This window comes from Protobothrops mucrosquamatus, unplaced genomic scaffold, assembly GCF_001527695.2.
Source record: "Protobothrops mucrosquamatus isolate PMUCROS unplaced genomic scaffold, P.Mucros_1.0 scaffold237, whole genome shotgun sequence".
Taxonomy (NCBI): Eukaryota; Metazoa; Chordata; class Lepidosauria; order Squamata; family Viperidae; genus Protobothrops; species Protobothrops mucrosquamatus.
The window spans coordinates 222,827-239,374 of NW_015386587.1; the positions used below are offsets into that span (position 1 = coordinate 222,827).

The 16,548-nt window shown below is 33.8% G+C and overlaps 1 protein-coding gene across 1 annotated transcript in view; it reads left to right on the plus strand.

The window, feature by feature from the left end:
* MED12L (mediator complex subunit 12L) overlaps positions 1 to 9,186 on the plus strand; it is a 161,612-nt gene extending 152,426 nt beyond the window's left edge. Inside the window, 3 exon segments of the mRNA XM_029283807.1 lie at positions 152 to 220; positions 6,380 to 6,461; positions 9,134 to 9,186. Of these exon segments, the coding sequence (XP_029139640.1) occupies positions 152 to 220; positions 6,380 to 6,461; positions 9,134 to 9,186 (204 nt within the window).
* Positions 9,187 to 16,548: the final 7,362 nt, after the last annotated feature.

Here is a 16,548-nt window from a genome sequence, read left to right on the forward strand (position 1 = left end):
AAAGCATCCCAAGACAATTTCCATATTGTTACCAGAAAAATGGAGATGTTAACAAATTCAATAGGTTAAATCTTGTCTCTAAGAAAGACTATACATTTTTTTAAAAAAAAGATAAACAGTATTGCAATCATTTTCCTTTTTTTCCTTTCAGCTTCAGCAGCAACAGAATCAGCAACAAATCATTAGCCTTCAAGCAATGCAGCCTCAACAACAATCTTTTGTAAGAAGAATATTCATAATAAACCATATTTGGGGGTTCTTTCACAATATTGAGAAGTCATAGGGTTTAAAATAGCATGTCCCAATACGGCTATTTATGTCCATGTTCTTGGAGAAAGGTGGAATTGATATGAGAAGACACTCGCAATAATAAGTGTGAGTGGCTTTGAATTTCTATTTCTCAGTCTCTTGTGTAAAAAATAGGCTACACTACAGTATGCGCTCTGTAAATTTTCTAATAGGGTAATTATGATTTGCAATATTACCCAGATACTGCTTCTTAATTTAAGAAGTAGACATTCTTCCTCAAACCTGAAACATTATGATTGTAACTGTGCATATATTTTTAATACTTGCACAAATACTCCATCTAGTGGATTAGGTATCAATGAATTTCATTACTAGTCTGGTTAAATCAAATTTATAGCTGCTAAAAACGTGTCTCCTGATGAACTGTGTTATAATACTGCTGCTCTCTGCTTGATAATTCTCTACTTCCAGTGAAAAATACTTATTTGTACTACTTCTTTTAGAGAGTTAGATTAATTTATTTAAATGTTCTCAGGGGACATGCAGGAGATTGTGTTTGGAGAGGTCTATTTGCCTTTCACTTTGCAAATGTTCTGTATGCTGTTATTATTGAGAGTAAAGCCATAATCTTTCCTACAACGTTAGCACTTTATAGAATAAACAGATAGCACAATGGTAAGATGCTTATGTGTGATCACCTGGCTATTCCAAGAAGCACTAAAGTTATAGAAAGAAATAAAAGCTAGCAATTCATGCTCCAAATACTTAGGGAACCTTTTTAAAGATCCATTCTCTTTAGCCAAAGAGTGTGTAGCAACATCCAACCTCTTCTATCCATTTATTGAGAATGTCTTTGTTTCATTTTCCTTTTAATTTCTCACAGAGATCTAAACTAATGAATATATATGCTGTGTTAACAAATTTTATTTATTTTGATTTAGAGGATCAGTTGAGAAGCATTTCATGTATGCTTCTGTATAAGAAAAGGGTAATTTAGCGGTAAAAATCATGATTTTCTTCTTATTTTGCCAAAGTACACATCTGGGAACAATTGCTCAATTTCTAAAGGAAGAGAAAAATATCCACATTAATATATTGCCTTCACATTTCATCAATGGCCAGAAATTGCATTTTTGAACTTTCCAAAGGAAATAACCTTTAGAACTCCAGTTTTAGTCTACTGGAATGAAGTCAGAAGATAGTTGTATGATGGAAACTTGAATGTTTAAATGATAGCCCCAATATTGTCAGAAAAGGTGGCAGATCAGAGCCTTTCTTTTCTGTGCAAAGCTAATAATGAGGTTGTGTGAAGATTGCGAGAACAATACTTACTTTCAAATATCACTCTAACCATTTATTAAAACTTGGCTCCTTTCCAGCCACAGTCCATATTACGGGCAATGACTGATGAATGTTTTTTTTTTCTCACCAGCAGTTAAATGTGCTATGCAGAAAACAGGAGAGAATCACTTCTGGACTTCTTACTGAGGCATAGTAGAGACCACCTATGTAGACAGAGGCAACCATGCCAGCATACCTAGTGCTACCTCGTGGATCAGGAAAGCTCATTAAATAGGCAATCTGAATGCATTCCTATCAATTGAAACAAAAATTGCAGAAAGTATTGATCAATGGTGCTCTTCCAAATCCTAATCTCGCCACCCAAATTGTGAATGTTCAAATGTTGCACCTTCTGAATATATTGAATGTTTAAGATCATTTGTGCAGGTTCCTTAGTATTCTAGATGCTTCTGAGTTTCACATTGAGTTATGAGATACCACATGTTCTTTCACACAAAACATTCATCATTCACATCCTAGAATAATGGATATCAACAGTCGCAATATTTATTTCTGCCAGGCTCATTTAAATGCCAGACAGTCCTAGTCAAATTCAAATTTCCATAACTAGCAACTTTAGGGAACTTTAAAGTACATAATTCAAATATGAAACAGAGACTTTTCAAGAATTCTGAGTTTTTTTTACAATTTTATTTTCTGTACTAGGCATAAAAGAAAGCTGTTAGGGATCATTGGTGCCTTTCTGGCCATTTGAATTGGAGTCTTGCTCCGTGGGCAAGTTATTTTTCCGACTCCGTAACATAATTGCATTTGATTTAAATTAGAAAACTATATAATACTTTCATTTATCTTGATTCTTCTATTATTTAAATACTTCCTTTTGATTATTCTATAAATTCATTTCTAGATTTTTATAGCTAAGCATGATCACTAGAAGTGTGTGTTTGTGCGTGTGTACATAAAATCAACTTTATGTTATATAAGTTTTAGTTTGACCCTTTTTCATAGTTTTTTTTTTAAATGACTAATTTAAATATTGGGTGTTAATATTTAAGAAAATATTAAAATATAGCTGAATAGCTTGGGTTATTAAAATGCTTTCACCATTTAATAGGGTATCAATCACAAAGATAAAAAAGGAGGGGAAAAATAAAATTGCAAATTTTTCTGACTTGTACGCACAAAAACTTACCTCAAAATGTTTAACTTTTTTTCCCCCTATCACAGTCTTCTATACTGAGAGCATATTTTGGTTAATCTATTCTAAACTCCTCTTAGGTGATAAGATTTATCAGGTAGCCTGGATAGCATTTTAGCATTTCTTCCAGGATTTTATGAGTTTAATTTTAGTCTTTAAAATGCATTTGGCTTTAGTGAATGCGGACAAGTCCAAAATGAGTTGGCTTGAGTGTTTTAGGATTTCCTGTTTATTTTCAGACTTGAGTATAAGGGCAGTTCTGACTTATAGTTAACATCTATATCAGAATCTGTAATATATTGGCCTGATTCATACAGTCATTAAGACAATAATACGAATGTTTTACCATTTAGCACAGGGTTAACATTCCACAGGATACATGCACATCACCAAACTGTGAAATGGCAATACGTTTAGATAAAACATACAGTTTATACTGCATGCATTAGCAGCATTGAAAATATATGAATTGGTGTCAATATTGGTATATGTTTTGGATGATTGTTAATTTATGGTACTTTTTATAAACAGTTAAAAATTATTAAGGTGAATATCGATTATTTGTGAGAATTCTAGCATACAGAATAACCATTCTAACAAATTAATGGTTAAGAAATTCAAAGAATATGAAGTGTGCTTCTTCATATCTTGAGATGATTTTAATATATGAAAAAATACTACTTTATTGTAGATAATACCTGTCCAACTCATTATGTTGGAAAAATAAGATACAGGTGGTCGTTGACTTATGATCACAATTGGATCCAGAATTGTTAGTGATGAAGTTGTAAGGTGAGATATCATGTGACTGCATTGTTTAACAACCACAGTTCTGGTTGCTACTGTTACCTAAGAACTGTGAGTTGTTAACGAGTACAGCCTCAATCCTAGCCATTCCGACCTTTGTCCCTCTCAGTCACAACCCTCAATAAAGTAAGGGGCTGCTTCCAACTTGCCCCACCTTCCTATCTCCCCTCCAGTTCTGTTCTTTGGCCACCCTGCAGCCTGCCTCACACCTTTCTGCAACCACCCCAATCCATTCCAAGCCACAGTTGCCAGTGCAAAGAAGAGCAACTAAGATGATTAAAGGCCTGGAGATAAAAACATACGAAGAACAGTTGCAAGAATTGGGTATGGCCAGTCTAGAGAAAAGAAGGACTAGGGGAGACATGATAGCAGTGTTCCAGTATCTGAAGGGCTGCCACAAAGAAGAGGGGGTCAACTTATTTTCCAAAGCAGCAGAAGGCAAGACAGGAAACAATGGAAACTAATCAAGGAAAAAAGCAACATGGAATTAAGGAGAAACTTCCTAACAGTGAGGACAATTAACCAGTGGAATAGCTTGCCTTCAGACGTGGGTGCTTCATCACTGGAGATTTTAAAGAAGAGATTGGGCAGCCACTTATTTCAAATTGTATATGGTCTCCTACTTGAGCAAGGGGTTGGACTAGAAGACCTCCAAGGTCCCTTTCAGCTCTATTCTGATTGATTGATTGATCCTGCTGCTCTGCATTCTACTTGCCCAGCTGACTTTGCCATCTTCTTGCTCCTGCAGTTAATGAGGCATGTCTGATCTGGAGCAATAATTACTTATTTATTTTTTACACTTTATTATTTATTTACTATATGCTGCTCATCTCGCCTAAAGGTAACAAACTATATTTAACAAACTATATTAAATTTGTTAATATAGTATTACAAACATCATTATTGCTTAAAGATATGAATGCACATTTAATTATTTATTATTAAGTTTATCTTATACTGCAATAATGTATTAATAATTAGATTTATTGAGCATAGAGTTCAACATCTTTGATGCTGAAAAAGCAGTGTTATAATCTTGCACCTCTACATGCTTTTTTCCCCCGTTCATGAACTAGTTTGCTATCAGTGGAGTTGAAAGAATGAATCAACTGTATTCCATATGGTCACAATTTAATGATGCACTTAAGAACTGGCAGAATGTCTTCCTTTTATACTTTTTTACTTTTTTCATTTTTGCTTGTTTCTTTGTTTTTGTTCTAGGAGTTTTATGTTTTCTTACATTAATGAGATAAAAATTAAAATTAATGGGAGCAGGAGGCTTCTTTGAAAAAAAAAATTGGAAAGAAACCATTCTCTAAAATTGTCAAGGTGCTAAATGTTGAATAATTTTGTTGAAATTTATTACACTGGAATATTTGTTTAACTGAACATATTTTTACAAATAATGTTAATACAGTATTCAGCCATAATAGCACCTATACTGAAAGTCCATTGGCTCTCCTCTTTTCTATACATTCCTTTTTCTCTTAGAAAAATCACTGAGAGCAAAAATCTGTACCCTACATGATATGATATATGCCACTCATTCTTTCCTTTGACTAATTTTTCCTTCTAAGACAGGGTTGTCAAACTGCCAGCCCGTGGGCCAGATGCGTCATGCTGAAACTGCGCCCACCCCAGCTCCAGCAACGGGGGAAAAGTCGCGATACATCACATCACATGATGTGGCGAGTTTGACACCCCTGTTCTAAGACATAGCCAAACAACAGCAACAATCATAGTTGATGGGATCCCACTTTTTTCTCATACTTCTTTACTTTTTTACTAATAAGAAGTAACATGAATAATGAAAGACCAAAAAGCTGAAGAACATTCTTATCTTCATTTTTACTTTATCTTGCAAGTTCGCTTTTGAAACAAATTGTTCTTTAACTCAGAAAAGTTAAACTTTTAAACTGTTATTTAAAAGGCTACTTGTTTTGTTTTTGCCTACAGACTTACTTGTACATCTACTCATTTAGCAATCGTTCAAAGTTACAATGGACCTACTTTGGGGCTAGTTATATGAACATTTGAAGTTCTGATGGATATTGACCCCCCTTGTCACATGACTGAACTTTGGGCATTTGGCAACTTACAACTTATAGCCATTTGCAGCCTGTCATGGCCATGTGATCATATTTTATGAAGGTTGTGCCAGAACTTAGTACTTATCTTCGGTTTTATTTATTTATTTATATCCTGGCTTTATATATTATATTATAATGGTTTTAATAAAAACCATTGGTTTGTTTAACAACCGCTTTATTTTCTTTATGACCAATGCAAAAAAGGTTATAGAATTGTATTGTTCAACACATTTTATGACTGTCACATCTTATGACTGTGATGGCAATTCCATTATGGTCATAAATCAGGGATTACCTGTATTTGAGGCACACAATATTTGTCCTCTACTGCTACATCCCCTGTCTTTGCAACATTCTGTAGCTGAGATATTGAGAAGTTGTGTTATTTATTTTATTATGATGGAGAATGAGAATGAGCAAAACAGGCAATTTTGACTCTGTTTAATTGATCATCTGATTAAGAAAGTAAATTATAATATCTACTAAAATAATTTTAGTTATCCTGAAAACATTAGATAATTCTAAATCTAAAAATTCAAGTGTCCAAAACCTAAAGCTTTTGAAGGACATCCTTAATGAAGACGAAGAATACGTATTTGCCATAGAAAAAGTCTATAGCAAATAAGCACTTTCTCATTACTTTCACAACTGATATTTTCTGAGATTAGGAAGACAGTACACACTGTCTCTATGTGTAATTTGCTATTTTTTTTTCTAATGTTGAATATTGCAGTTCCCAAGGCAAGGTTTGCAGCAGACACAGCAGCAACAACAGACAGCTGCTCTTGTCAGACAACTCCAAAAACAGCTGTCAAGTAAGTATGTAGAATTAGATAAAGATTGTTTTCTGCTTCTTTCCATCTGGGCTTTTGCATATTTGGAAAACAGTTACCGCCAACTCATTATGGTTAAATAATAAATCTGGCTATAGTTGCTTGTGAGTAAAGGAATGTTATTAGTGATAAAGCCTCTATCTTAAAAGCTCCAACATGTATGCACACTGCTGTTTAGTAAGAATGATTTTAAATTTTGTATTTCATCTTATTTACCATGGATTGGTGATCAACCTACTTGTATATCAAAGTATTTTTCATGTGTTTATGAAAAAAAGATGGATGGAGATTTACTCATATATATTCTAGGTTGTGTAGCTAACGAACTAACTAACTAACTAACTAACTAACTAACTAACTAACTAACTAACTAACTAACTAATAAATAATATAAGCAATTAATATATTTATGTACAGACCTGTATACTGAACTGTCACAAGGCTCTAGACAGTTTACAGCAGTAAAATCTCCATAGCCAAAGACTTTCCAGTTCAAATCCAAAACATCAGTAGATTCTAAATGCCTGTCTAAATAAGATCATTTTTACTACTTTGCAGAACTCCAACAGACTGAGAACTGACCTATCTCAGGGTCAAGCTATTGCATAATTCTGGAGCGGCCACTTGAAATATGTGTTTCCAGGCTCAAATTTCCTTGACTCCTTGTGAAATAGAGATCCCAAACATCTTGTACCAGAATGTTTATACAGGGTGGACAGATTTTGATCAGGGCAGACATTGAGTCAAGACATATAGATGACATATGTTCTGACACTAGTATTTTAGTCTTTGAAAACCTATTAGGCAATCAATCCTGTAATGTGATTGTTCTATCATTGTAGCAGTATTCATAGGCAGCCTTATTGTGAACTAAGTTTCATTGCTGTTTCCAAATAGTTTCAAAGGTAGTCCTGAGTAAAGAGCATTATAGTAGTCTAAGCATGAGGTGGTAAGGATGTTAAGGTGCCAAGAAAAATCATAACTATACATCAGGCAAAGCTGAGCAAAGCCCTTCCCACAAGCTATAGGCTTTTCCTGGTGCTTGAGTAGGACCCATGAGTCAACCCTCAAGTTACATACCTGTTCCTTCAGGGGGAATGAGACCCATCAAAAACCAACATTGCTGGCTGTTTATACATGAACAGAACTTATTGTAAATAGATATTTTATTTTTTGGCAGAAGTGTGGGGGTGGGTGGGTTGTGAGCCACCCAGGGTTTAGTACAAGAATGTTGGCTATATAAATGTTTTAAATAAATCATTCTATTCAAGCTGGTTTTGTCACATCTAGTTGCTCGTAGCCTCCAAACATTAAATAAAGATCTCCATAGTAGCTCCTGTTTAGCCACAGGTCAATGTATATAACTGGATATCATCATATTAATCATAGCCTCACCTCATACCATTAGATGATGTCATCCAAATATATATATTTTCATATAGAAGTTTAATAATATATTAGAGGATGTTGAGTCATGCAGCACTTATCATGGAGAAGCCAAAGATTAAACTATTCTTTTCCTATTCATCCATTCGGAAATCATCAGTATCCACAGAAGAATTCAATGGTTAATGGCATTGAATCCCATTCTAATGAAGATCAACCATGAGAGTGACAATGCAGCTTCAGTCCCAAGTTCAATCTGAATCTGAAGGAAAGGATTCAGATGGTCCATTTCATCAAGAATTCTTTGAAACTGATATCTTACCATTTTTTTCAAAATCATCTTCAAGGAAGCATTTATTAGCTCCCAAAGTAGGTGAAGGAGGCATGAATGGGCATGTTCTATGATAGACTACCTACCAAATCAATTGGGGAGAAAAATTCTCAATGACTCTTAAAGCCCAGGATTGTCTGATCTATGACATACCTGGAGTGGACTATCTAAATTAGTTTTCCATCCTTTCAGGGATTAAAGATTCTAATCATTCGTATGTTGACCAGAAAATGACCAGACCAGGCCTCATTATTCTGAAATACGAACAAGAAGCATACCTTCTGTATGAGTTGAACCAGAGATCACCTTAGCCAAGGCTATGGTTTCTGTAGGGAGGGGATTATGAAATTGAGTCCATTCAATACTCACTCAAAACAATTTCCACCTTGGGAGTTCACACCACAAGCTTATTCCTGCAATCCAAATTCACTCAACACTTGGTCCTCTATAGAACCTTTGGTCATTGCCAAAGGTTTTCATATTTTGCCTTTAGTCTTATTTATTAACCATTATTTTCCTATAGCCTTAAGTGACAGGAAAGGTATATGAGTGGCATGAAGATTTTATGAGGTGAGTGGAATCAGAACATTCAGATTCTTAAAAAAAATAAACTAAAATAAAAAGAGCCTTACAATGTTTATTTTTTTTAAAAAACCAACCAATTTAAGTATGTGCATGTGTATGTTGTTTGTCTTAAGTATGCAAAATCTATATATCCTATTAGGCAGCATTTAACATTAAAGAAAATGTTATGATCCTTAGTCTTCAAAATATATACATTGCCCCATGCACAAGTGTCTCTGGATAATGGTCATTTGAACTTTAAGCATATAAACTTATTTTTCCCCACTATTTTTTATCTGGAAATACATTTTGACATGATGTATGGGATTTTAATTTGATGACATTATAGCATTTTTATGTTTTTGCTCCTTAGGTAACCAGCCCCAGCAAGGTGTGAATCCATACAGTCATCTTCCACACTTCTAAACCTGAAAGATGTCAGGAAGAGAAAGTATTTGCACTGAAGAACAAGGAGAGCAAAATTTGTTGCACTAATTACTCCCCCCATTTGTGTGCGTGCGTGCGCTAATAATGTGAATATGTAGGAAATAGATGATTTTATGTTATTGTTTAGCAAATTACAGAAATATAAATTATGTGGGACTTAACCTGTGGCTGCAAAGCATATGGATTTGGTGCTTTAAGATTTTTTTTTTCAAGAGGGTGAAAAGTGCTGAATTTCTTTTTGTGCAAAAATAAAAAAAATCTTTTTTTAAAAAACAAAAACAAAATCCTTAATACTGCACTGGACCAAATGTTGAGTAAAAAGACACCTTTATTTATTTGTTTATATATTTATTATTTAATTTTTCTCCAGTTGCTAATTTTTTGTCAACTGTATATTTATATAAGAATGCCATAATTTTTTTTCATGTCCTGTGCTAAGCACATTGGACTACAAACATACTCTACAATTCTTGATCCAGCCATAATTTAACCATAATAAAATTGCTAAATTTATTTTTCAATAGAAAATCTATGGCTAGAGACATGCAAAGAATCAAAATGTGATTTCAACACCTAAATTATCACTGTACATCTTACTCAGAGAAAAAGAAATGTTAGCTGGTGTTGGAGATGTCATAGCTGATTTACAATGTGACTTACCACCCATACACTTTCACTGCTAACATTTGTGACATGTAAATTATACCCTTTCTTCAAAGAATTACAGCTTGCGCCTTTAGATAGATAAGAAGAATTGTGTCTTTCAGATTGCTTCCTCTGTTTTCAGAAACACTGTCAGAGACATACTCCAGGGTTTTCAAAACATGGAGTAGATATTAAATGTCCTTTTGCTATTTCTTAGTCTATGAATATTCCAAAATAATTTCAAGAATTATTTCAAGTTTTCAATAGGTAATACAAATGATTCTGACTAATGTGAAGAGATCTGTTAGGATTAATGCTTTAGTAATAATCCAGCACTCAACATGCCAGAGAATGTATATGTGCATTTGTATATGAAGATATGCATACATGCATATGTGCACATATGCGTGTATGTGTATGTAAGTGTGAAGGTATATATCTATATGCATGTTTCTATAGATGAGAAATATTCTATAAATAAGAGCCCTGGCCTATACTTTAACATGTCATAGGCTGTTGATATAAGAGGTCTTCTAGTCCAACCCCTTGTTCAAGCAGGAAACCTTATACCATTGCAGACAAATGGTTGTCCAATCTCTTCTTAAAAACCTCCAGTGTTGTTCCACTGATTTATTAAGTGCAGATCCAAAGGAAAACCAATAACTGATGATATTTATGTCTTAAATGGAGGAGTTTTAAAAAAACTGCTATATAATGGCAACTAATATATTAAGGAGGCATGCCTAGAGTGTTAGCTTTGTGAGGAGGTGCATTTTGTAATGAATCATCAAGTAAAAAACTGATGTTATACTGTAGAATTCAGTTTTGGTTATCTCAGTGGTAGAGTCCAATATTTACCAACTTATCAATTATTTATAAGAACTTGGCTTTAGTTTCTGAGCCTTAGAATAATGGCTTTTTATTTTGTATGATAGGTATTCAGAAGTTAAAAACGTTGATTTTATTTATGTAAATACATTGTATTTATAAATTTGCTGCACAAGCACAACTATATTATTCAACAAATTTATATCTGAAATAGAAACTATTTTAACTTTGTGGAAGTGATATTTGCTCATATTTGGGTAAAGAATAAATAGAAGAAACTGTTTTGTGAATTTTGAGTATTTTTAGTATTAGATGAACAAATTTTTGAATGTGTTTCATGTAGGGCATATTTAAAATATTTGAGACTATTTTATCACGTATTCTGTCATAACTATAAATTTCCTTGTGATAGCATTACAGTAAGGATGACTATGGATGAAATAATATCTACTAAGCAAATCAATCCATTGATATAGAATAAAATTTGAACTGCAACACCAAGCCAATGCATACCTATCTTCTCATAATGATATGAGAATATTTAGGGTAATAAATACTTCTGTGAATTACTATGTACACTGTGAAAATATTTAGGTTGCACATTGTGAAAAAACTTTGAACTTTCTTGTAATTTGAATGTATAACATTATTTACATTTGAAATGAAACCATGCCTATTTTCCTTATTATATACCTTGTTTTCTTAAAAATAATTAACAGCTGTAAATATATTTTAAAAATATTTGGTATTGCAACAAATTGCTGATTCAGGTTTATATTCTTTTTGTCACTGTGCAATTAGAAAAAATGCAGAATCATATTCATTTCTGTGCTCTTATTAGTTGCTGGTTAAGAATATAATGTGCAAAAGATGTCACATCCCAGCACTATGGGGTAGGCGTTTCAGCCCTCTAGTTTTGCTATATTCATCTTTCATTTGGTGACAATCCATCAAATCTGGAGATCAACAGATAGTCCTGAGATTTTACCATTGGATGGAGTCTGGTTTATCATCAGTGAAATTGCAAAAAAAATATATCTGAATTAATAGTATTCAAAAATATGCCTAATTGTCACAGAAAATCCTGTGAAAATCCAAACCAGAACCTTCAGTACTACATGCTTTTTAGATGTGGAATTTGAAACATGAAATTAAGAATTGGCTGGATGTTTCAAAGAAAGGCCTATTCTGTTTCCTGTAATAGTTATTCTGGAAGCTCTTGACTGAATGATGGTGAAAATCTGGTTGTTTTTTTTGTTACCAGTGCCCGATAAATATCTGGTAAAGTTACAAAAATATTGATAACTTCATTTTTATAATATGTGAAGCCACTTGAGTCTTTATGAAACTTCAGTTAGAATATGATGCAACTATTGCCATTCTGAACATACTCCAAATGTGTATGCATGCTCCAAAAATTATTAGCAGTAACCATGCAGGCAAGCAATTTGGGGAGTTCATATCCATGCATCTGGAAGACATTCAGGCTGCAAAATATTATACTTCTGAAAAGGGGATTGGTATGGAGAACATCTGCCAAGGGCAGAGACAAATTAGGATTGTTCTAGATTGTGCATCAAACTGAATATTCTGTTTTAATTTTAAGGTGTGGTTATAACAATGTATTTCCTTTCTGTTTCAGCTCTGTCAGTTCTGAGATTGGAAATACAGAGTTCCTGTTATTCATGAAACAAGCTCTGTTAGCTGGGGTCTGTGGCAAAGTTGTGAAGAGCTTATTAAGCTTATTAAGATTCTATATTTAATAGTACAGATTTAAATAAGTCAGTATCTATCAGATTTATATTACATAATTCCATGAGAGAACACGTTTTCCAGGCAAATCACAACAACCTCTGATTCTCCCCTCTCTTATATTCACATACAGGTGGAATAAATCTTGGTTTACAGGACATTTGTTCAAAATTTGGCATTTTAAACCACCTTATTCAAGGAGAATAATGCCAGAGAAAATGTCAGTTTGAGGTTCTTGTTCATACCAGGAAATAGTTTTTAAGAATAAACTGAAAATTTCTTAAGAGAACCTTGAAATATTGATTTTCTCCTATTGTTAGATATAACAAAATTAATGAAAATATCAAGTAAATGGTTGAATTTAGCCGTATAAAAAGGTTTGTTCAATTTCCTCTTTTCTCTTACTTGGCCATGAAAATTAGGCAACTCCAATCCCTCAACAGCTAACATATTGGGAGGGAAAATAAGTTGAACTCCTAGAACAACCACTATAGATTTAGGAAAATTAGGATACACACATACACACACAAACCCCAAACTTCTGATGTAAGACAAATTCAGCAAAAATGAATTATATCCTTCAAAGTAGAAGAAAAATAAGATATATAGTCTTTATATTAATAATAGCAAGAATCTTGGTTCAATATTGAATCTCATAATTAGACAACAAAGTTCTCTTACTAACACTGGAGGGACCACTGAGTTCAATCTCCTGCCCAGGTTTTCCTGCAAAAGATAGTCTATCAACTGCTTAAACTCTTAGTGAACCTACTATAAATAAACCTACAAATAGCGATTACTATTTGGTAATTGCTTCCGCTGCTGAATTACATGATTAAGAAGATTTTTATAAAGTGCTCGCTTCGGCAGCACATATACTAAAATTGGAACGATACAGAGAAGATTTTTATAACATACAACTACAATCTGTCTTCTTGTAATTTTAATCCATTTTTCTTACAATTCTTTTGTGTCACACTGTTTTCATTGTTTGAAAAAAATATCAGTTTTTTCCCCTGAAAGCTAAACATGCTAGTTATTTTATTCTCTCTTAATGAAACTTAATTCCTAGTCTTCTGTATCTTGCTGCCATTTTTAAAACTGTAAATTCAGTTTCTTGACTTCCTCTTAGGGTATGGTGCCCAGAACTGGACATAGTACCCTCAATAGGATCCGATCAAATTATTTAACTAAAAAAAATGTAAGCCTGACAAAATTTGTTCTTGCTGAATAAATTGTCAGATTGACTGTGTAAAGCAGGGGTGTCAAACTGGCCGTATCACGTAATGTGACGTATTGCAACCTTTTTCCCCTTGCTGGAGCTGGGGTGGGCATGGCTTGTGTGACACATCTGGCCCGTGGGCCGGCAGTTTGACATCCCTGGTGTAAAGAATCAAGATCTTCTAGAAATAACCCATTATGTTAAAATAAATCAGGTGTCTTTCAAGGCCATTAGGTGAATGGCAGGTGTCCATAAATTTAGCAAGACAAGAAGAAAAAAACCTCATAAAATATAAATTCTGGATCATAGGCCTATAAATAAATTTTATTTTTGTGTATTGCACTGGACAATCTGTGTTTATATGGCTCCATTTGTATGTGCAATAAGGAGACTAAGCTTGTTGAGTCATGTCTTATAAGACATCTGCCAAATAAGACAATTCCTGAATAAGGGGTTACCTGAGATTTATAGCCATGCCTGCATGAAGCTTATAGTAACTATTCTCTTTCATGCCTTCCTTCCCATGCACTAGCAACTTTAGAAGTTGATCCCATGCATGCTGCTGAGAATTAGCAGAGCTCTTCTATCTTTCTGAATAAAGCTGGAATGTTGTATTCAAGATGTCTACCTATATTTTGGAGATTCTGGCAACTTTGTATATGGATGCCCTAAAAAGACTACCTCCTCTTTCCAAGCATTAACAAAGTGTTGTGTTTGTGAGGAAGGTGGGGAAAACAATTTGTAGATAGAAACTTAATATGCTATAGACCTGGTTGTTTGTAAATTAAGGAATCACAGCTTTTAGAGGCTGATACCGAAACAACCACAAATTAAGTGGAGTCCAGATAGTAATTCATGTTAGTATACCCACTGAGACTGTTCCTGAAGTGCAACTCTAAATTCTGGCATCATAGCAACTATCCTGAAGCCTCTAGCATGCACAGATAGGATCTCTTTAGTTTGCCTAGGTAGACTACTGGCCAGTATGGACAATGAAGATCCATCACAAAGTCACTGGACAGTTGCTAGTCACCATCACCATTCCAACTGTGTCCATGTTCCCTGTTACATTTTCCAATAGGCTTGGAAATGAACCGTATTCAGACTCACAATCCAAACATTTACTGACACAATGATGTCATCCCTTTTGTTCCGAGGGATTTAAGAATCTCTGCCTATAGAACTCAATCTCCAACACTGATCATCCAGTAACAAGTACACTTTCATACTTTCCAGGATGAATATGCAAAATATGCAGACTATATTGAGATATTTGAAAAGAGAGGAGCATAGTCCCTGCTCACCCTCAATTCTTTATACAATCTCATTCTCATAAAATATCATCACACAACACAGAGTTATCCTGTCTGATGGATTAAACCAGGGGTAGTCAACCTTGGCTCTTTTATGACGTGGACTTCAACTCCCAGAATTCCTGAGCCAGGGTTGACTAACCCTAGATTAAACTATTAGAACACATTTTTTAAACATGGCTGTGATTGTTGGCTCTTCCCTCATCTAACCAAAAGGGATCTTACTCTGTTCCCGTCATTTCTAAAATCTTGGAACACTGCAGAAAGCATATGCACTTTTTATTAGATTGTATTTAAGTGGAGATATAATCTGGTTAATATGAAATAGTAACAGGAATATTTAACTACCTTTAATTCTTGTTATGGAACGTTTGAATATACAGTAATAATGTCTTTTGGCCTCCAACCTGGTTGATTTATAGTATATTAAACTTTTCATTCAGTGTACATACAATGGACTCGGAGCAATGTACACACCATTACTCACAAAAATTCAGTGAGGTAGGTAGGTAGTCATCAGTCATCATGATGACTTTAACAATTTTTAAAAGATTATATTTGTAATGATTTTAACTTAGGTTATAATCATATATCTTGATATGCTGTTTTACTGATCCCACTCTCCACCTTGATCAAGTTTTTCAACATCTTTATGATAGTTTATGCTAAGCTGCAGCATAGACCTACCTGTACTAGATATTAGACATATTTCCTCAAAAATATTTCAGATAAATAAAGCTAAATAAAATTCATTTTCTTGTGCATTCCTGCTCCCCAATCAAAGATCTAGATGCCTTATGGGATCTGTAAATGTTTAGTATGAATTTATTCTTAATTTTGATCTTATCAAGCAAGGGGTTTCTTTTAAGTAGCCCACAAGCTATAGGCATTCATTTCTCAATCCATTCACCATCGCCCAAATCCCACTAAAATTTTTATTGTGAAGGCTGATCTTTTTTTAATTTTATTTTGGGAGTTATAGTTTTATAAACAATTCCCTCCCATGCACATTCATTTCTAGACATCTCTATCCAGTTTTTAACATGGTACTTTTGGCTATCAAAGATGTTCTTCAACATTAGCACCATCTTCTAAGAGGTGTATCATATCAAAGAATTTGGAAGACTCACGTTACACCAGGTCAGATGGTCACAGTTGTTTTTCTTTCATTTTCACTTTCATAATTATTACATTTCCTCAACATGCTATGTAGCAACATTAGTTTACTTTGCTGTTTTCCATTTGTTGGTCATTGGAATTATTGTTCTTTTAGTACATCCTCTCTTTAAAGAAATTCCTATTTTTAAGCTCTTTTTCTCATCACTTTCTCCCTAATACAAAACCATTTTTGTTATTACTAACTTTATTAAAATCTGATTTTTTAAAAGTTGAATACACATGTTTTTTTGTATTCAGGTTTAGCTTCCTTTCAAATCAGCATCTCCAATATTACATGGTAACTTTTTTTCTGATGTCCTTGCTACTTCCACTTCCTCAGCTAACTTTTCTCAGTTAGTAATTATGTTCTTTCTTGCATATTTTAAAAATTTGCCCTGAGAAGAGAATTTAAGAAAAATAACA